Below are 22,929 nucleotides of genomic sequence, written 5' to 3' on the forward strand. Positions count from 1 at the left end.
AAAAAAGAAGAAAAAGATGAAAAAATTAACGGAAATGCTTAACAGTGGTTTTTCTCTATCTTTCAAACTTTCTATAATGTGATTAATTACTTTGAGACTGAAAAAGAAACACTTTTTAAAATCATTCTCCCTTGGGGCGACTGGGTGGCTCAGTAGGAAGGGCATGCAACTCTTGACCTCAGGGTCATGAATTTGAGCCCCATGTTAGGTGTAGAGATTACTTAAGTAAATAAATATTTTAAAAAATAAAAAATAAAGCATCCTCCCTCAAGCTTGTCCTTCCCTAATTAATACCTGTCTTTCCTTCTCAGTTAAAAAAAATTTTTTTTTAACATTTATTATTGAGAGACAGAGACAGAGCATGAGCAGGGGAGGGACAGAGAGAGGAGGAGACACAGAATTCAAAGCAGGCTCTAGACTCTGAGCTGTCAGCACAAGGCCCGACTCGGGGCTTGAACTCAAGAACTCATGAGTTGATCATGAGTTGAACTCATGAGAGATCATGACCTGAGCCAAAGTCAGACCCTTAACCGACTGAGCCACCCAGGCGCCCTCAGTTAAAATTCTTAAATAATATCTTCCTTGAGAGTTTCAAGGATATACTGTACTCCTCAAAAACTTAAGAAATGTAGGAAATAGCTTATCCCCAAGAGTCAAGCATTACAGGCAACTGTGCAGGGTTTGGGCAACCCAAACCTGACGAATTAATCCTTTACTGCAACAAATAATGAAATCAGAGCAGAAAATATAAATTCTAATGTCACCTTTCAAGGGACAGCCAAAATGATTTTTGGCCCCCAAAAGAGAAACACAACTAGAACAAGATGATAAAACTGGAGTTTCCATTAAGGTACCAAATACAAGGGCTGCTGCACACCAAAGGGAAGTTCTACACCAAAATGCAGGATTTACAAAGAAAACTAATCTAATGCAATCCCATGGCTGTTAAGATTCCTCTCAGCCTTATTATGAAGATAGAAGCGGTGGGTGGAACAGCAAGAGTTCTCTGCTGAACAGAGGGCATGAGGAAAAAGATCTGTGGTGTGCGTATCCAAGTGTGGTGAGCACAACTACACCCTCACATCGAGCTGAGTCGGGGGCTCAGGGGGCCTATTCAGTGAGCTAAATATGTGACGCCTGAGGTGACATGGTGGCTTTCCACCTCGGTAAACCAGAGTAGAAGAAGAAGCCAAGTTGATCACAGGGTTCACATGCACAACCAAGGCAAAGAACCCAGCAATTCCAGAGAAGCAGAGATGCACCGCATGCAATGGTCAGCAATGGGGTCAAGTCTGTTTCAGTCCGACAGTGCTCTTAAGCAAGCCAAAAGGACTCCAGAAGGAGGAAACTGCAGGTGGACCTAAGTTCCTAGGAACTAAGGAAGAGTCATCAAATAAAGTCCACCAACATAAAGATGCGTCCCCCCGCCCCAACCCAAGCCCAGGGGAGTAGCGGGGACGGTAGGCTCACAGGAATCTAAAGAGCCCACAAGAGCGTCAGCTTTAACTAAAGAACTATCCTATTTCCTATTCCTTCCTCCTCCCACACCACTCAGTCTAGAACCTAGTAAGATCAGAAACAGAAAATCTGAGACAGAGGGGAACACAAAAAAGAGGAGAAGCCAGTCACAGCCTTTTCTCTCACAGCAAGTGGTTGCCAGGTACAAGTCTTAACTGGGAGAAAGGAGAAAACGTCTTACCTTTGAATGAAGACTGAAGTGCTGATTAAAATGTTCAACTGCATTTTTTTTTTTTTAATGTAGGCCCCATGTCCAACATGGAGCTCGAACTCACAACCCTGAGATCAAGAGATCAAGATCAAGCTCTACCAACTGAGCCAGCCAGGTGCCCTTAACTACATATTTTTAAATTTAAGTTGAGCCTGTAGTTTGTGACTTCTATTTCCTAAGATTAGCGCCACCTGAATGTATTTTTCGTCTTTTATTTACTACTGAATTCCAAGCATCTGGAAGACAGGCTGGCCCACAGAAGTGCTCATTAAACAACTGATGAATCAATAACTTGAAGAGTGAATAAAAAAGTCATAGATCTGATACCTTTTCATAAAGACAAAAAGCTTTCCAAGCTGCATACACTTTAAAGGGATGGTGAGAGACAAAAATATTTGATCATCTCCCACAAGTATTTAACACACTGAATACGTAAAGAAAGAATATGTCAGTAACAACACAGCTTGGTACTTCTTTAGAGCAAAAAACAGCTGCAGTGGTAAACTGTCGAGGTGTCCATTTCAGCATTTTGCAGGGGACAGAGTATGCAGACCCTGAATGACCCCACCCGTCACTATAGCTTGCCCATCTCCAGAGTGAGATAAATATCCTTACAGTCACTGACACTACTGGACGTTGTACGCATCTAACTCCCCTAACCACATCTGACTCCAAGCTCCCTAACTGATGGTTTTGGATCAAAACCAGTTTCACTGGTTCCACCTCAGCTCAAAACTGTATTTCTCAGTCTAATAAATTTGTACTGGCTCCCACCTCAGTGCTGTGTGAATTTAGTTATAGCAAGATACCCAAGCACCTAAGTCTTCAAAGGGCCAAACTGAGCTGTGTCTCCCCCAGATTCCCTCCCCAGCTGTGTGTCCCTATGGTCCACTCTCCCTATTTCTACTCTCCACCTCTGGTTCACTCCTTAACTAAGCAGGTTTCGACCCTAATGAGCCACTGAAACTGCCCCCTTTACAGTAATCATACCCACTAATGCCAAATCCAGCAAACACTGAGGATATGAGACAACCAGGTGAGTACGGAATTTAAAAATAAAAGTCAAGGAGTAAAGAAGTTTAGAAAGAAATGTTCACCAAAGACAATCCAAGAAAACATTCCACTAAGACAGGGACTGGGAAGCACCCAGTAGATTCGTGGGTGTGGAAGTCCCTGGTCACCTGGTCCACGGTAGTTTTCATGGAGAGGTGGGGCAGATTCCGGCTGTGGTGGGTGGAGTACAAAGCCAGTGGGCAAACCCCAAAGAACAGCTGATGAACTGTAGAGGGCTAAAGAGTGCAGGGATGTGAGAAAGGAAATCAAGCAAAGGTCATCTTTCAAGGACTGTGGTTGGGAAGAAGAAACAGCAGTCAGCAGCTGGAAGGTGCAGGATAGACAGGTGGGTTAGGCTTTTGCATTTTTCAGAACACACTCAGGAGAAAGATCCAGTTGAAAATCCCTAACGCTTGGGTGCCTGGGTAGCTCAGTGGGTTAAGCGTCTGACTCTTGATATCAGCTCAGGTCACGATCTCATGATTCATGAGATCGAGCCCTGCATTGGGCTCTGCACTGACAGTGCAGAGCCTGCTTGGGATTCTCTCTCTTTGTCCCTCCCCCACTCATGCTCTTCCTCTCTCTCAAAAAAAATAAGCTTAAAAAGAAACAAAAAACAAAACCCTAACCCTGATCTAGGAGCTTTACATACACTAACTTTTTAAATTTTTTTTTTAATGTTTATTATTTTTGAGAGAGAGGCAGAGACAGAGAGCAAGCAGGGAAGGGGCAGAGAGAGAGGGAGACACAGAATAGGAAGCAGGCTCCAGGTTCTGAACTGTCAGCACAGAGCCTGATGCGGGGCTTCAACTCACAGACCTCAAGATCATGACCTGAGCTGTAGTCCGGCCGCCCAACGGACTGAGCCACCCAGGCGCCCCTATACACACTAACTTTTAATCTTCACAACAACTCAATAAAACAGATACTAATATTCTCTCCTTTCCACAGGCAGGGGATCTGAAGCACTCTGGGAGTCTCTGAAAAGCCCCCTACAGTATCAACAAGAAAAAGCGCCAGATTTAACCACGTGTCGGGCTCATGCTCTCAGAGGAGAGAAGGAATAAGTGGCAATCGGCAAAGGCAGTAAAGAATGAATTACCAAGAGATGGAGGGGGGCTAGGGGAAGGGGCTTCATTCTTTTAGCCTGGGGAAAAGGGAAAGGAACAAAGTCTGTATGCCAAACCAACTCACTCATCCCTCAAAACTCAACCAGAGTATCAACCACTCCACGTGAAGTCTCTGACAATTATTTAAGTGTGGATATAAACAAGATAGAGAGAGACCGTGCCCAGGTGACAGCCCTTATTTTGCGGGTCTTTTAAGAGTGATATGGGTAGAGACTGGGAAGAGTCTTGAGGATAGGGATGAAAGGGTAAGGGCCCAGGGAGACGACTGAATTCAAGGACTCAGCTCAAATCAGGTGCCACACGTGAACATGAGCTGGGGTTTTACCAGATGACTGTAGCGGAACAGGAACACCAGGTCTCTGAGAGTCTTGGCTGAGAACTCAACTCCAGACTTGATATGGAAGTTGCCAGAAATGGGCTGTAAACTGGAGACAACGAGGAGAATGGAGAGTCTGGGGATCAGAGTCACTGTGGTGAGAGTATAGAAGCTGCAAGAGTTTGTTTACAACAAAAGACAAATCAAATTGAACTGGGGGTAAAAGGCAGATTTCTTCCATGGACACACTCACCTCTGCCTACTCGGCCATCTCCTCTTTCCCTACCATCCCGGCTACTAGAATTGCCTGAGGTCCTGTCCTCGGCCTTCTAACTCTACTCACTGCTTCCGGTGTCCTCACTCATGTCCATGGCAGAGCTCCCACCTAACTATCCATGTCCAGTCCAGCTCTCTCTCTCCAAATGTCCCCCCGGGAAATCTCGGGGCACTACGGCCCCCCCCCCCCCCCCCCGCCCGCATTAAATGCGTCCACAGCTGAACTCATCTTTCTCCCAAAATGAGCTCCCCCTTTCTGCATCCCCTACCTTAGTGAATGGTGCCACCATCTGTCTCCCCAGAGCCACCTTTAACTCCTCTTTATGCCCAAAATCTAACAAGTTTTTTTTTTTCAACGTTTATTTATTTTTGGGACAGAGAGAGACAGAACATGAACGGGGGAGGGGCAGAGAGAGAGGGAGACACAGAATCGGAAACAGGCTCCAGGCTCTGAGCCATCAGCCCAGAGCCCGACGCGGGGCTCGAACTCACGGACCACGAGATCGTGACCTGGCTGAAGTCGGACGCTTAACCCACTGCGCCACCCAGGCGCCCCAAATCTAACAAGTTTTAATGACACAATCCATTTAATCACACATCTTTAGAACCTTTCTTCACTGTCGTATTCATTCTTACCGCTACCACCTGACCTGGGCCTTCAGCATTTCCCACTGGACTCTATTTTCTCTGCCCTTCTGCTGGCCACCCTTTCGTTTTGATCTAAATCTCTTTGTCCACTAGAATCTCCTGGGGATAACTTTGAAAATTCAGATTTCTGATGCCCACACTGGCCTTTCTCAATCTCTCTGTGGATGAGACCCAGGACTATGGACATTCAGAAAGCTCGATGTTGATTTTTTTGCAGCCAGGCCTCAGGCAACATCTAGAAAACACTGCTCCCATCACCAACAATAATCTCCCATCTTCCCTCCCACAGCAACATGAAGCATTCACAAGTGGTGCTCTAGATCATCACCTCCTTCCGCATCTCCGGACTTTGCCCTATCAGTCATGCCTATCTGTGTACCTGAACAGGAGGAGCCTTAGCCATTCCTCCACCTTCTTCCCCCGGGCCTCCTCTTCTCTCTCTCTCGTCAGGTGGGTGATTTCACCACACCCCTCTTAAACTGCTCAGTGCAGCCATAACCGTCAATCCTCTAATTCAAAGACAGAGTCACAAATGCCCTGCCCTGGCAGCACCAGCATTCTTCAGCACCTTGAAAATGCCCAGCTGTGCCTGGTTCCGTCTTTGCGTTTGCTCTTCCCTTTTTGCAAAATGCACGTTTTTCAATAAATTCTGACATGGCTGGCTCCTTCATACCATTTGGGTCTCCTCTCAAAGTCACCCTCCCAGATATCCTCCCACACCACACTTGCTAAAGCAGTCATCCACCATAACCTCAATCTATTACACTCGTATTTTCTTCATGACACTTATCACTATGTGAAATCACATCGTTAACTTACTTGATCCTGTTTACTACTCTATCCTCTGTACACAAACAGTGTGTGGCTTACATGGGTACCCAACAGATACTGCTGAATAAATAAATGAGAGGAAAGCAAATGCAGCACTAAATCACCATTATCTACTAGTCACAAAATGAGGAAAATATGCAGGTGATAGGAAATGGCGGGTACTTTTCCTTTGAAAAGAGAATGTTACTCATCATCCATGGGGTCATGGGCAGATTATTCTTCCTCAGGATACTTACTCAAGATCAGAACTTTGACTTACCAAAGAACCACACAACTTACCTAGATGAAATCAATTCCCTGTCAGCGGGTAGCCTTGCAAAGAAAAATGTTAAAGTAGATAACTACTGATACCCAGCCTTGCCAAAAACCAGTCCTTGGAAAAATTGCCCAAACTCCACTGCAAACAGGGACCCAGACTTGTTCAACATTGCAATCCCAGCACCTAGCAGTTTTCAGCCCACAATAGATAGTCAAATGTTTGCTAAATGAGCACAGAAGACATAGCCTTCTGAGGAATGGCCATCCCATCAAGTCTTACCCTGAGGACACACTTATTTTAGAAACAGCGCAGGACAGCTGAGAAGTCTTGGCCTATGCCTCTCCCTGAGCAGGAGTTTGGTTCCTAGAATTCAGTACTCATCAACCCTGTGCCATAGGTAATCAAGTATTACCTTCTCCATTGTCACCGTGTATCAAATCTGAATAAACTTTGCCAATACAATGGTTAATACAGTATAGTAACCAGTGACAGTAATCAGTAACCCAGTAATACAGTACAATGACCTTTCTAACTTTTTCATGTATTCTGGTCAGCAAGAAAGGATGGCTCGGAATGTTGAAACAACTAAAATTAAAGACTCTATCATTAATTTTATATCCACCAGTGTATGGCTCACTGTGTGATCCCAAGAAAAATCACACCACCTTCTTGACCAACAGTGTCAACAATCTCATGTTCTTTAACCAAAGGGTAGTTTGGGGATGATTAACTAGCCAGTACTTATAACCTACTCTGAGGCCAATGAGTATCGTAAGTCAAATTAATTATGAAACAAAGGAAATCAGGGGTGCCTGGATGCTCAGTTAATCGAGCATCCGACTCTTGTTTTCGGCTCAGGTCATGATTTCACAGTTCTTCAGATCAAGCCCCACATCGGCTCTGCACTGACAGCACGGAGCCAGCTTGGGATTCTCTCCCTCTCTCTGCCCCTCCCCTATGTGCGTGCTCTCTCTCTCTCTCTCAAAATAAATAAATAAATAAATAAATAAATAAATAAATAAACAAATAAACAAGCAAACATTTTTTTAAAAAAGGGAAATCATATGGGGCGCCTGGGTGGCGCAGTAGGTTAAGCTTCCGACTTCAGCCAGGTCACGATCTCGCGGTCCGTGAGTTCGAGCCCCGCGTCGGGCTCTGGGCTGATGGCTCAGAGCCTGGAGCCTGTTTCCGATTCTGTGTCTCCCTCTCTCTCTGCCCCTCCCCCATTCATGCTCTGTCTCTCTCTGTCCCAAAAATAAATAAATGTTGAAAAAAAAATTAAAAAAAAAAAAAGGGAAATCATAAATATTCAATCTACTCCAAAACCAGAAGTTGGGAAGTGAGGAAGGTTTTAAATTAGGCCTGTGGCTCTGATACTCTCAGATGGAGACCTGTATTCTCAGAAAAGATTTCCAACAATCAAAACAGATCTTTAAGCTTTGGAAATGTCAACTGCTCCCATACTCTGGCAAGATTAAGCTCACATGTAGAGAGATATGAAGTACTAACAGTGACAAGCAATCGCAAAATTATGCCTGTTGAACAGTTCACTGTTGATGTGCCAGTGCCTAATCCTAGGCTGTTTACTTAACACACAGCCCACCTCACCAAAAGCCAACTAAACAATTTCAGTGAAAAAAATAAAGTTGTCTAAAAGGTTGCATATACTCCATTGCCCTCTCTCTGCTGGCCACCGCTGACGTTCAAGGAAAAGATCACAGCAACATCCAGGAGCAGTGTCCGCGCCTTCCTGCCAAATGACTTCTTAACTTCCTTCCACTTTAATGGACTTTCATCAGTTTTTATTTGTCTAAAAACTCTTAAGGGACACCGAGTTAGAAAGAAACCTAAGTAAACCTGAGGAGTCAGCTCCTGAGACGGAGGCTGGAATTTGCACCTGGGGGAGAGCCAGTTCGGTCCCTCTGTAGCCCAAATGGAGCAAGGTGACTGGGAAGGGAGCAGTCTTCCAGCATCGATTCCACCAGGGCAAGCCTCTTCTGGCACAGGCGCCGACGAGCGCCAACGGGTCGAGCCTGGAACACATCAGGACTCCCAGCCCGACCCTAACCGTCCAGCCCACCTGCGGCAGCCCCTGGACACCTGAGCATCGCACCTGGGGTTCATAGATGGGGACCGGGGCTGACGGCGGAACTCAGTCCCCACTCGCACCTCCCGTCTGAGGTGGGGGCGGTGCCCGCTGCCCCTCACGGGCAGGAACCACTAAGGTTCGGGCGCGGGGATGAAGGGTCGGCCCCCAAACCTCCAGCAACCCCGAGGGTCCCCGCTGCCCCGAGGCTTCTCAAGGAGGTGCCTAGGGTGGCGCGTAGGGAACAGCCATGAAAGCGGCAGCCGGTACTCACAAAGCCCACTGGAGCCGGTGCTGGTGAACATGGTCCCGCCGGACCCGGAGCCCCGCGGGGGGACAGGGGGAGGGGTGGAGGTGGAGGGACCCGGCGACAACGCAGGCGCACTCCTGGCGTGGCGGCGAATCTGGCAACTGGATTCCACTCCAGGGGCCGCCTGTGAGCGGCGCATGCGCGGCCCGTGGGGCGCACTGCTTCTCCCGCCCCCTCCCTTCCTGCCTGGGAAGGGAAGTCGGTCCGCAGCTGGGGCGATCCGTGTGTCCGGGTTTTCCGACTGCCGCGGGCCCCCTTCAGAAAAGGAATGGGAATAAATGGGAAGAGTGTAATTCCTGGAAGCTGCACTAAAATACTCAGCACCGCCCCACGCCCGGTGGAGCCGCGTGGCAGCGGATTCCTCCAGAGTGCCGGCGTCGGGATATTCCTCGCGACCTCTAACCTCTCCACGGACGGGACGCCCGGCGCGTTCCACGCATGCTCAGTCTTTCCGGACAGACCCCCCCCCCCCCCCCGCCGTCCCCCCTTGAAGTTCGCTCCCGCGAGGACTGTAGACAATAAATGTCTCGAGTTCCGGTGTCCAGCCAAGTGCTGGAGGTCGCTGGGTCGCGGGGAGCAACGCTGCCTAGGGTCCTGCCTTTCCTACGTCGATCCTGCGCGGAATCCCCTGAAAAGGCGCCGAGTGTCGTGGTCCTCAGATACACCCTACCACACCGCGCCGGCCGGTGACGAGGATCCTGGGACTGAGGAGTCTATGGCTGAACGACCTTGCTCCCTAAACTTCTGCTTTGGCGTCCTTCTCAGACATGGGCCATTTCTTTCTTTCTTTTTTTTTTTTTTTCATTTGCAAAATGAAATTAATCTTTGCTAAAGCAAAGTCATGTTTTTTTTTAAATGAGTTTGAGCCTGAAAACTTTTATATTCTGTATAATTTATATTCTGTATAATTTTATATTCTGTAGTTATTAAAGAATATGTATTATGGAGAAACTGACCAACTACAATGCTAAATGAAAAAGGCTGAAAAACTGCATGGCATACTTTAAAAAGAAAATACTTTTTGGGGACGTCTGTGTGGTTGAGCCTCCTCGCACGGTTTGTGAGTTCAAGCCCTGCATCCAGCTCTGTGCGGACAGTGCAGAGCTCGCTTCAGATCCTCTGTCCCTCTCTCTCTGCCTCTTCCCTACCCATGCTCTCCCTCTCACAAATAAACATTTTGAAAAAATAAGAAGAAAAAGAAAATACTTTTTGAGTGCTTGAGAGGTGCCAGTGGCTCAAAATATTAACACTGATTTATTGCTAGAAGGCAAAAGTAGAAGTGACTTATTTTCCTTAGGCTTTTCTTTAAGTTTGTTTACAGTCTTGAAATAGATTTTACATTTCACTTCAGATTCATCTAATTGAATTATTTTGCAATAAAATGATACTGTAAAGGCCCTTTAAGTTTTGCAGAAGCTGCTAGCTGGCAACAAAACTGATAGCCAACATAGCTGAATGCTTCTCAAAGTAGGTGTGGCGACTCCCCCCACCCCAATTTAGGGAATCCAGAAGGCCAAAACTGTTTTCGGGATGATGCTAAGACCCTTTTTTTAAACTCTTATTCACTCAGAAGTACTGGAATTTGCCACCATGCATTTGGAAGGGCTGCATAACTTAGTAAACCAATATTTTCCAGTTGATCAATGCATCGTGTTACAATTATGCAATTCAAGCTTCAAGATAAACCAATAAATTTTAGTGAAACAGTACAAAGAGTTCATTGATAGGGTTTCAGATTTCTCATTGCCAATAATCTTTTAAGAAACTACTGTTGCAGAATTTTTTTTACCTCAATATCCAAGATTTGTTGTCTTGCCACTTTGAAGAATGAAGAGGTGGACACAAAATAAAATGAGCAGCAGGCAAAAGTTGATTAAAGTATAAGATCTGAAAGTAAGAATAGTATGAAAGCTCTCTTTACAGAGAGGGGTCATTCAAAAGTGAATACCTGTGGACTATACACAAGGGACTGTTTTATAGGGTTTTGGTGAGCCCCTTTCCTTCTTGTTCCTTCTCAGGTTCTACCCTTACTAGCTAGGTGATTCTAAATGCCTGTCATTCCTTTTTGATTGGTTAATTTCCACTGTACCAAGGGTGGTCTATGACCATACTGTTCCTTGTGGGTCATAGGTTTTATGGTCTACTTATTTTTAGTCGGGCCTTTTGTCACATTCTTAAGAGGAACTTTATGCCTGAGGGAGCTTGCTCAAGGCCGGATGTTCCCAGAAAAAATGTTTTAAAATATGAATGTTTCCCAGCCAGGAACCTTCAAGCCTTAGCCTCTCCCTTTCTGCTTACTGAATCCTATCTTTCCCTATCATACTACCATTTAAGGGGTGCCTGAGTGGCTCAGTCAGTCAAGCATCCAACTCTTTATTTTGGCTCAGGTCATGATCTCACAGTCATGGAATCAAGTCCGGTGTCAGCTCTGTGCTGGGCATGGAGCCTGCTTGGGATTCTCCCTCTCTCTGCCCCTCCCCTGTTCATGCTCCCTCTCTCTCAAATAAACATTAAATAAAGAAACTACCATTTAAGTTGTGCTGTAGTATCAAAAAAAGCACAAATGATCTGAAATGACTTAAAATGCTTCCTTTTCCAACTGCAAAGCTGTGTGAGGCCACATTCTCTTCATATATTTCAACCTAAACCGTGTATCACAACAAACTGTAAGCAGAAGCAGACATGAGGATCCAGCTGTCTTCTATAAAGCCAAACAGCAGACATTGGCAAAAATGTGCAATAACGTTATTCTTCCCCATAATTTTTTGCTTGAGAAAGTGCAGTCATTTTTCATAAAAATACATTAGTTCTGTTACGTGCAATGGATACATTACTATTATTTTAAAATTAGTTTCAGTTTTATTTTTTTATAATTTTTTAAATATTTATTTTTGAGAGAGAGAGAAAGAGCAGGTGAGGGGCAGAGAGAGAGAGACAGACAGACAGAGAGGGAGACACAGAATCCGAAGCAGGCTCCAGACTCCAAGCTGTCAGCACAGAGCCAGTGCAGGGCTCAAACCCACAAACCGTGAGATCATGACCTGAGCTGAAGTCGGACGTTTAACCAACTGAGCCACCTAGTGCCCCTAATTTCAAACAGTTTTACATTTTTCTGTTTCTTAGTTAATTTCTAAAATGGTAAGTACTGATAAATATAAACCCATGTTAGCAAAAGCTTTTGCATTATCTTTGAGAGTTCTGAAGAAATTTCACGATCAAGATCAAAAGGTTTGAGAACTGCTGAAATAGGAGATAAAACACTCTGAAGTTTAAAAAAAAAAAGACAAAACCTTTCTCCTATTTATGTTCAATTTTTCAACATTCTTAACTAAATGCACAATAACTTAACATGGTACACAGACCTTGATTGAGAGTATTTTCAAAGATCCATACTTTGCACATGTACTCTACATTCTGAACCCGTACATATTGAAAGCTGTAGGTTTAGCCTCCAAGAAGCAAGCACTGTCCTTGTATGGGCAGCATTGGCTTCAGCTGGTATCTTGTTTGGACTAAAGAGTGCCAGGCCCTACCCCCAGACTTATTAAAGCAGCATTTAACAAGACCCTCAGCTGATTTGAATGCAAAAGTCTGAGAAGCACAAGTGCAGTGATTCTCAACAAGGGGTGATATTTATCCCCCAGAGGACGCTTGCCAGTACTTGGAGACATTTTTGGTGTTACAGTCATGAGAGGGAGCCACTACTGGCATCTAATGGGCACATGGGAAGCTGCTAAACAATGCGAGGGACCACCTCCCACAATGAAGAATTCTCCTGCCCCAAATGTCCATTGTGCAAAGTTGAAAATTCCTATGTTAGTGTGATTTAACCAACCTTTATCACGCAGTCCCAGATCGCTCAGTGTATATCATTTCTAATGTCCTTGCCTATATTTCCACCTTGTCACTTCTCTAGTTTGTATTATGGAGAACTAATTCTGTCAATCACTAGCAATCATCATTTGCCTTGCTATGTCTTGCTAAATCTGCTTTCTACACTGGGGTAGTAGTGATACGCTTGAAAGAGTAAGCCCCTAGCAGGCCGGGGAGGTGTTTTACTAAATGTTGTATCCTCCCCATTTTGAGTCTCTTGGTGTGAAGGCATTGTCTTCCTTTCATAAAATAAAACACAGCATCTCTAAGGGTTTAGCATTAGAAAGCAAATCTCCAGGGGGAGTCCTGGGGGAAGGCTGTTGACCAAACATCACTGATGTGTGCCTTTCCTGCATATTTCAACTTGCCTTTAACACAATGTTCTTCTCATAGAACAGAGCTAGAAAGAATTTTTCCTAAAGATTAATAAGCAGCAGAGGGGGCCAATAACAACAACCAAAATAAGAACCACGAACTTCAAAGTACCAAATTCTGATCAGTTGATGGCTACAGTGCGTTAAGTTTGTAAGCCACATCCTATTTCCATATTCTGGCTGAGGACCCCCTTTCCAAACTCCCAGGGATTCTAGTCAGCAACCTTCTGGAGGAATCAGTAGATAATGCCTAGAGTTGACAGTCAATCCTTGGACAAAGCAGCCTTTAAGTGTTTTAAATGCATTTTCAGCATATGATATCTATGAAACTAATATTTATGAAAAAATAGGTCTGGAAGCTTTTTAAAGTGTAGTTACATCTTTTTACTGATTTAATAATGTTCTTAATAGATGTTTACTGAGCAAGGAGCCTTTTGGGAATCCGTTAAGTGTATTTTTGTTTGTCACAATGACAACCTCCAATACTGCATGGGGTCCAGTAAATGCCAGACGCAATCCTTTTACCAAAAACAAAAACAAAAATACTTGTTCTCCTTCCTAATGTATTTTTTAAAATAATTTTAATGTTTATTTTTGAGAGGGAGAGAGAGAAAGATAGAGTACAAGCAGGGGACACAGAATCCAAAGCTGGCTCCAGGCTCCGAGCTGTCAGCACAGAGCCCAATGCAGGGCTTGAACCCACGAAACATGAGATGGTGACCTGAGTAGAAGTGGGAAGTTTAACTGACTGAGCCACCCAGGCACCCCCCAACCTATTTTTTTAATGTTTATTTATTTTGAGAGAGAGAACATGTGTGCTTGGGGGAGGGGGAGAGAGAGAGAGAGAGAGAGAGAGAGAGAGAGAGAGAGAGAGAACAGCAGACTCCATGCTATCAGTGCAGAGCCCAACGCAGGGCTTGAACTCACGAATCCTGAGATCATGGCCTGAGCCGAAATCAAGAGTCGGACACCTAACCAACTGAGCCTCCCAGGCACCCCTTTTTTATCCTCTTTTTCACTCTCCAACTTATGCTTCTTATGCAGGTAAAAGTCTATTTGTATTTATGTGAATCTAGAACCAATTCCATTTTACATGTAAACATGTGCTTGGCAGAGCTTTCCAGGAATGCAACTATTTACTGCTTTGATTGTTATTTGAAACTTACTTAAGACTTGTTCACCAATTCAAAATGCCAGGCCACCTGCAACAACTCTGCTTATTGCATTTTAGTCACCAGGACCAGTTTCTGTGTATGGCTAATGCACTCAGTGATTCTATAGCTTTCCCAAAGTGTACAAATCTAGCCTGATTTTTAAAATATTAAAAATATTCTTATATACATGAAATATTTTTTAAAAAGGTGTTGAGAATACTCCATTGAATATTTGAGAGTGTCCATACTGAAAACATAGGTTTTTTTTCTAATTTATCTAGGTGAACTCATCAAGATTAAGTGAATATTTTCTAAAGAAAGACACAGAGTTGGCAAAGGTAGAAACTTCAGAGATTTAGGGAAAGTTTGAAAATCATAGTATTGTCCCTGAAATGTTTCTTTCAAATCTAATCTGAAAGATACAGTTACCATTTTTTTTCTTTTTTTCTCTTCTTTTTCTTAAAGAAGGCAGACTGCCACGTGCAGCGCCTCATTTGGATATGTCTGGAGTCTTGGAAGCTGGACTCCCCTATGTTCTCCCACAAATAGACCTTGAGAGTTTGTCTGGAGGTTCCAGCAGGGAAGCGCAGTTATCGTATACCCTTGACCCAAGAACGGTCCTCCTCTGTCAGGGAAGGTCATCCTCATGGACCAAGCACAAAGCTTCAGGAGGGACGCACATGGAGCAGTGGGGACAACCACCTAGCCAGCCAAATCAGCGAATCAACCCTGGTCATCCATGGGGTGACAGATGTCAGATTACCCTCACATCCTATAGGTACCATTTCTTAACTGAACTGCACAAATGATAGCAATCTGTGGTCATCCGAACAATATAAGAGAAAAATTAACTTTACCAGTTGCATAAGAGGTTATAAATTATGACAGTAGGAAATTTTAAAGATTTCTTCTGTTCTGTTGAGCAACAATATTGTATGTAGAAGAATCTGTGAGAAATCCCAAGCGGTAGAAAATGGGCTGTGACATGATCTACAGACAGAAGAGTGTCTGTTGCGTGTGAGTGGAAGTAACCTGCATGATAATAAATTCTGCTAACCACAAATGCAAGATTGATGGGAGTAAAAACACTGAGTAGAAAATGTACTTGCATATACACAGACAAGAGATACTCAGAGTTGTGAAAATTTTAAATTCTTAAACATTATTTCACAGGACACATTTTTCCTTTTGCAATGTCCTTGCACAACAAATGCAGCAGTAGCCACGGTCAGTGACAACATGGGTTGATAAACAACTGAAAAGTAGCAACAGCCATGTTAGCAAGTCATTGAATTATTCACTGACAGCCTCAGTCACCAAAAATCTCAGTGAAAGACCCACACATCAATGAATCCTATCCGTGCTATCGAATAAAAGATTATTTTGCAATCTTGGCGGTGCCTGAAAAGGAGTTTGACTGCCTTGTACTACATATGGAAATAAGGCGGTATTCCAAAGAAAACTGTTTTAAAATATTTTATTTCGGGGCGCCTGGGTGGCTGGGTCGGTTAAGCGTCCGACTTCGGCTCGGGTCATGATCTCGCGGTCCTTGAGTTCGAGCCCTGCGTCGGGCTCTGTGCTGACAGCTCAGAGCCTGGAGCCTGTTTCGGATTCTGTGTCTCCCTCTCTCTCTGCCCCTCCCCTGTTCATGCTATGTCTCTCTCTGTCTCAAAAATAAATAAACGTTAAAAAAAATTAAAAAAAAATTTTATTTCTTTTTTGATACGAACATGCAATCTTTATTTCAATCAATGAAAAATTAAATAGTGATATCAAAATATCACAAAGTGATTTGATACATATCACATGTATCAGAAATGTTAAATGAAGTGTTTAAACTGTGAGCAAATGAGATTGAGATTACTAAAGAGGAAGGAATTATCATGAAATTTTTCAATTTATTTCAATTTCAATTTATTTTATTTTTATTTTTTATTTCAATTTATTTTTTAAATCTTTTTAGTGTTTATTTATTTTTGAGAGAGAGAGAAAAAAAGAGTGTAAGTGGGGGAGGGGCAGACAGAGAGGGAAACACAGAATCTGAAGCAGGCTCCAGGCTCCAAACTGTCAGCCCAGAGCTTGACGAGGGGCTTGAACTCAAGAACCATGAGATCATGACCTGAGCTGAAGTCAGATGCTTAACCAACTGAGCCACCCAGCTGTCCCAACAAACTTATCATTTTAAAGGTTGCTTTCTTGCCCAGAATTTTTACAGTTCCAGTATCTGTGGCAGCTAAGGCTAGGTAGGTCTGAAATACTGGTTTGAGATTGTATTGTTAATTTTCATGCTGCTTAAAAACATATAATGATTATATCTAAAGATCAGTGTGGATTTGTAATATCAGATTAGATGATTAATCCACTTTGGGGCGCCTGGGTGGCACAGTCGGTTAAGCGTCCGACTTCAGCCAGGTCACGATCTCGCGGTCCGTGAGTTCGAGCCCCGCGTCGGGCTCTGGGCTGATGGCTCAGAGCCTGGAGCCTGTTTCCGATTCTGTGTCTCCCTCTCTCTCTGCCCCTCCCCCGTTCATGCTCTGTCTCTCTCTGTCCCAAAAATAAATAAACGTTGAAAAAAAATTAAAAAAAAAAAGATGCAACATATTAGCCAGTTTGTAGGAAATGTTAAATGAGCTAAAACGTGATTTTAATGTGGGACATCCTTCTTTAACATGATTATTACCATATTCCCAACCGCATATTTGGGTGCAGAGGGGTTCAGTGCAGTGGGGCAATTCCTGCAAAAGCAACAAAATGTAATGGAAAGTGTGAGATTTCTTTTAACAGAATCAGAACTTCATTAAGTTTCATCAATTAATTAAAAAAAAACCACACACACATTTCAGATTACCACCATCTGTTTTTAGCTTGGATCTCACCAAAAGCAGACTTGGAGACAAAGTTTCAAGTTCAAAGTTCAAGTTGTCTGGAAGTTGTCCTAGGGAAGACCAGTGGGAGGGTGGAAGCCAGTAGAGACGAATTATACGACCGTGGGCAAGTGGAGTCAGTGCCCCCAGGTCAATCCCACCAGAGGAAGAGGTGGCTGGGGTACTTGCCCCAGACCCCATCACTCACCGTCTGCTCCGTGCAAGTAGCGAGGGTTCTCAGGTTCACCACGTGCAGGCCACCAGGTGAGCGAGCGAGCCAGCGGAGTGGAGCAGTGGTGGCAGGGCCAGGCTATATGGGTTTCAGGTTTTCACCGGCCGATGAGGAGGAAGCTCCGCTGAGGAATTTGCATATGGAAATGATGGTGTGGGGCTTTACTTGGGAAACGATAAGAGTTGGTTTGCCTGTTTGTCCCCTGGTCTTCCTCCAGTACCCCCGCTAGTCCACCACCTTATTTCTGTAGAGCTTTTTCTTTTTCTGATTCACCTCTATTTCCCATCACATATGAAAGGCTGTGGTCTCCTGGATCTAAGTCCTAGAGATGGGGCACATGCCCTACCATGTGGTGGCATTTCAGAACAGGAGATCAGTTTTCTGTCGAACTTCATCACTACCCCTTCCAAACAAACATAGGAAAGTATTTTTAAATCATTCATCTAGAACCTGTCACATTTGTGAGACAATCACACCTCCTCATCTTTCCCACCCAGACCACCTTCTCTTTCTCAGGGGCTACGTTAAGGTTACTTACTTTCTTATGTCCATATAAACATATCTGGTCTGGTGGTACCAGGCGTGGACTTACTTGCCCCACACTAGCTTTTATTCTGCTGTGCCTCTGTGCCTCCTCCTTCTGTCCTCGCATTTTTCTGTACATCCTGTGTGGCATCGTTTCTCATCTCCTTCCTTCCTTTTTTTTTTTTTTAATGTTTATTTATTTTTGAAGGAGAAGAGACAGAGCATGAGCAGAGGAAGGGCAGAGAGAGAGAGGGAGACACACAGTCCGAAGGGGCTCCAGGCTCTGAGCTGTCAGCACAGAGCTCCTGGCAGGGCTCGAACCCACGAGCCAGGAGATCATGACCTGAGCCGAAGTCAGACGCTCAACCCACTGAGCCACCCAGACGCCCCTCTCCTTCCTTCTATGTATTGTACACACTAACATACTTATAGGTGGATGCAAGCATTGTGCCTCCAGGACGGTCACACCCAAACATCTACAGATCAAAATATGTATTATTTCATTATAAATTTCTTTCCTTTGTTTCTTTATATCAACATGAGGATATTATATTGATTATTAAAACTATGTGTAATATATTTTCCTTGAGTTTCATTAAGGATACTAAAGGCAGAATCGCAGAATATTTGTTATAAAAGTGAGAGTTGGGTCACTTAGGATTGAGAGCATGATGCTAGATGCCATTTATGCCATGCATACATCTGACAAAATGTAATTAGGTTTTGAATAGTCTAATGTGAATAATGCAGTCTTAGGTAATCTTCAAAATTATACGTCAGATTACACTACACATAAGACCTTTTTTTGAAAAATATTTATTTTTGAGAGAGAGAGAGAGAGAAAGTGCAAGCTGGGGAGAGGAAGAGAGAGAGGGAGACACAGAATCCAAAGCAGGTTCCAGGCTCCGAGCCATCAGCACAGAGCCTGACGCGGGGCTCGAACTCATGAAATGAGAGACCATGACCTGAGCCAAAGTCAGATGCTTAACTGATTGAGTCACCCAGGTGCCCCAAGATCTTTTCTTATACCTTGTTTTTAGGTATATTATTACATAAACAGGAAACATAGAGGCTTTTAATTATCTCAATATGGCCATCGATATTCCATAACTCTAACCATGGATTAGAATATTTATAATTGTACACGCAGAGGATTATTCTGTTCCTTATCCACTTTTCTTTCCCGAGAGTGGTTTTGATCAAGTGGACAGGATCTTGCTGACTGTCATACTGCAGTGATGAAACAGAATGCATTCCTAGGCTTCCACTGCTGTGCTGTCAACACCACACCCAATATATATGTATATATACATATGGTGTTAAACAGAATATATATATTTTTTAAACAAGGAAAGGTGATAGAGGACAGGATGACTCTGGTTTTTATTAATGTTTATTTTATTTTTGAGAAAGAGAGCATGAGCCAGGGAGGGGCAGAGAGAGGGGGAAAGAGGATTTAGAGCAGACTCTGTGCTGACAGCAGAAAGCCCGATGCGGGACTCAAACTCACGAACTGTGAGATCATGACCCAGGCTGAAGTTAGACGCTTAACCGACTGAGCCCCCCAGGTACCCCCAGCACATCTATGTTGTTTAAACAAGTTGAATATTCCCCATGAAAGGGAATATTGGATATAATGCTATTAGCTTCTGTTCCCCCAGAAGCCAACTTGAGACAAGGATTTAGATGCAAATCCCACCTCTGTATTGGGGAGAGGTGGGGAGGCAATCCCAGGAAGCATGGGAGGAGCTAGGGAAGAGGGCAGTCAATAATTAGCTAGTTACGGGGGCACCTGCGTGGCTCAGTTGGTTACGCGTCTGACTCTTGATTTCGGCTCAGGTCATGATCTCATGGTTCATGAGATCGAGCCCTGCAGTGGGCTCTGCACTGTCTACTTGGGTTTCTTTCTCTCCCCTTCCCCCATGAGTGCTGAGTGCTCTTTCTCTCTCTCAAAATAAATGAATATTTAAAATAATAATGAGCAGGTTGTACAGCTCTAGGTGTCAGGAATTAAATCCTACTAAATACCCTCTAAGAGACTCAGCAGAACCACACCTTAACAATGTCTCACCAACAGGCAAGAAAGCTGGGCTGTTTGCCCACCAGCCCTCCCTCATGAGGAGTGTTGCTCCTGGGGTTATAAGCCACCTGCACTTTCAGCCTGCTTCATTTACTCCTGCATCCAGGGAAAGCCCTTAGGCAGAGAGACACAGGTGCTTGTATGACAGTCATCCACTGAAGCCCTAGTGACCTCCAGGATGGACAGGAAGGATATGGTTGGGATGCTGGCTGCAGCTAGTAAAAGTGGGAAGAAAGACATGAGACCAAATTGCTAATTCCCTTTACCCTATTACCTCTGGTCCCAGGACAGGACATTTTAGTAGGGCCAGCATTTTCTTCCTCTTAATGGATATGGCTACCGATTGATACTTCATAAGGGACTCTGCTTGATGTCGCTGCCCTAGATGCTTGCCAACGTGCAAGCAGGATCTCAGGGCATCATCAAAACAGGAAAGATATGCCAAACATCGGAATCTCATCTCCTGACCAGGATATGTCTTCTTCCCAAACTGGTCAGGAGCCTCCCGTCCATCAGAGCAAGGCCAACACCCACCTCCCTCAAGGCTGTTTCAACATAAGTGGGAGCCTATCTCTCACTTGCTCACTTTTTTTTTTTTCGAATTTAAGTCCAAATTAGTTAACATATAGCGTAATAATGATTTCAGACATAAAATTTAGTGATCTATCACTTACGTACAACACCCAGTGCTCATCCCACCAAGTGTCCTCCTGAATGCCCCTCACCCGTTTAGCCCATCCCCCACCCACAACCCTCCAGCAACCCTCAGTTTGTTCTATGTATTTAAGAGTTTCTTATGGTTTGTCTCCTCACTTACTCAGTTTTTAAAACATGTTTATTTATTTATTTTGAGAGAGAGAGCACATGCATGAGAGAGGAAGAGAGAGAGAGAGAGAGAGAGAGAGAGAGAGAATCCCAAGAAGGCTCCATGTTGTAGAACGTGGTGCTCAATTCCACGAACTGTGACACCATGACCTGAGCTGAAATCAAAGAGTTGGATGCTCAACTGACTGAGCCTCCCAGTCGCCCCTGTTACTTTCTCACTTTTAAGACCTACTCAGGCATGTGATGGTCACTGTTGGGTTAAACACTTAAGTTGTGCTTGCTTGTGTGTCTTTATGGACCATTCATGCTGACCAGTAGTAGCACATTGATTCAAATTGATTCATGTTCATGTTTTCAACATAATGCCCTAAAACAAAATGCATCCACATGATCTTTTAATTCTCCTTTTTCCAAGGCAAGATCATCATAAAAATAAGTGTAGGAAATTTTTTATCATTCTTATTTCTATTATTGGCAATATTATTGCAAATCTGTGGAAAGACAATCGAAATGTGCATACACAGGAAGTGTCACCACCACAGCAGCCAATGAAAGAAGAACACGTGAAAATATTTCCTAAATTTCAGAAAATAAGCCGGCAATATGAAGCAAAGTACTCAAAACAAATTGGCTATCAGATATCAGATGCCACTTTTTAATTTTGCTTGTTGACCTTAGCCCTTCTAGTTTTCATGGAAAACTTAAAGTCTGGGGCTCTGGACTAGTTGGATTAGTTGTAGTTATCTACATCTTCAGCTCCCTCAGTGTTGTTAGTTGAATTGTGTAACCAAAAGAAGCGTATCGAATTCCTACCCCTAGTACCTCAGAATGTGACCTTATTTGCAAATAGGGTCATTCAGGTGTAATCCGTTATGAGGAAGTCATTATGGAGCAGGGTAGGACCCGATCCAGTATGACTGCTCTCCTTATAGGAAGGCACTCATACAGACCCACGGACAACACCATGTGATAATGGAAGCAGAAGTTGAGAAGCTGGGTCTGCAAGCCAGGGAACACCCAGGATGGCCAGCAAAACCTCAGAAGCTGGAAAAGGCAAGGAAGGGTCTTGCCCTGCAGATTTCAGCGGGAGCACAGCCCTGCTGACTCCTGGATTTGGGACTGATAGCCTCTAGGATTGCGAGGCACTGAAGTTCTGTTGTTTGAAGCCACCCAGTTTGTGTGCTTTGTATGGCAGCCCTAGGCAACACTCAGCTTTTCTCTTTAATTCACATTTCAAATTTCTTCTTTCATCTGCAATTCACCTGTTTTCCTTTGCACTTTCTTAATTTCTACCTAGGGAAAAGCTATGCTGAGATTTTACATCTGCCTGGCAACCATAGGGACTCAGTTTGTCATGCTCTTTATAGCAACACCATTGTCTGAAGGTGACAATTTCTCTGATCTCCTACGCCATGTATATGGTGATAAGATCAGGAGCCAAAAGCTGCACTGTTACAGTCTTTCCGCCCATGACACCCACCAAATCTAAGATTGCTTCAAGTTAAGGCTATGGAGCATCTCCATCCAGGATCAAGGAGAAACTGTCAGTCACCCGGCTCCAACCTCTCCCCTTCCCCGCCGGTACCAATCTCTTTCATAGTCACAGCTCACCTTGAACTCTGTGCAGATGCATCTGTGGTCCAGTCACTAGGACCAATTCTGATGTTAGGTAAGAGGAATTTGAGAGGTTCCAGTCCACTGCTCCGCGACGGGGGCTGAATTCCATGCATTTGGGTTCCTGTCGCACCTTGGGCCTTATATTCCTTTATCAAAGCAGGGACACACTACTTTGTGGTCATTGTGTAACTGCCTGTCCTTTTCACACAACGCAAGCAGGGCCCGTTTCTCTGCTTTGTTTCCCCAAGGCTTGGCACAGCGATTGGCGCACAGCAGGGCTTCAATATGTATTCAATTGAATGCGATGAATGAGGGGAAGAAAGCATCAAGCTGCACTTGCTCCTTACTTACTTCTGACGAGGGGATGGGCTTCGCATTGTCCATATCCAGCATCTACCTCGTGCCCCAATGAATGAGTAGTGTCACACAAGTGTGAATAAAGGATTTCCAAAACCATTGCGAGACGAATTATGTTCCTGGGTGCCTGGCCGGCTCAGTCGGTAGAGCATGTGACTCTTGATCTTGGGGTCGTGAGTCCAAGCCCCATGTTGGGTGTAGAGATGACTAAAAATAAATAAAATGAATAAACTTTTTAAAAAAAAATTTTTTTTTTCAACGTTTTTTATTTTATTTTTGGGACAGAGAGAGACAGAGCATGAACGGGGGAGGGGCAGAGAGAGAGGGAGACACAGAATCAGAAACAGGCTCCAGGCTCCGAGCCATCAGCCCAGAGCCTGACGTGGGGCT

At 44.2% G+C, this 22,929-nt stretch overlaps 1 protein-coding gene across 6 annotated transcripts in view; it reads right to left on the reverse strand.

Moving 5' to 3' along the window:
* The window catches only part of UBAC2 (UBA domain containing 2), a 196,924-nt gene extending 174,222 nt beyond the window's left edge, over positions 1-22,702 (reverse strand). For 2 of the 6 annotated variants that reach the window (XM_040487170.1, XM_040487171.1), the window contains exon 1: positions 8,603-9,048. In XM_040487170.1, coding sequence (XP_040343104.1) covers positions 8,603-8,777 — 175 coding nt within the window. In that variant the 5' untranslated portion in view covers positions 8,778-9,048. Of the gene's footprint in view, positions 1-8,602; positions 9,081-22,176 lie in introns of those variants that run through there. The other 4 variants (XM_040487169.1, XM_040487166.1, XM_040487167.1 and 1 more) reach the window with 4 other exon arrangements.
* Positions 22,703-22,929: the final 227 nt, after the last annotated feature.

The sequence above is a fragment of the Herpailurus yagouaroundi genome, unplaced genomic scaffold (assembly GCF_014898765.1).
Source record: "Herpailurus yagouaroundi ecotype Mexico unplaced genomic scaffold, PumYag 164, whole genome shotgun sequence".
In the NCBI taxonomy this organism is placed as follows: Eukaryota; Metazoa; Chordata; class Mammalia; order Carnivora; family Felidae; genus Herpailurus; species Herpailurus yagouaroundi.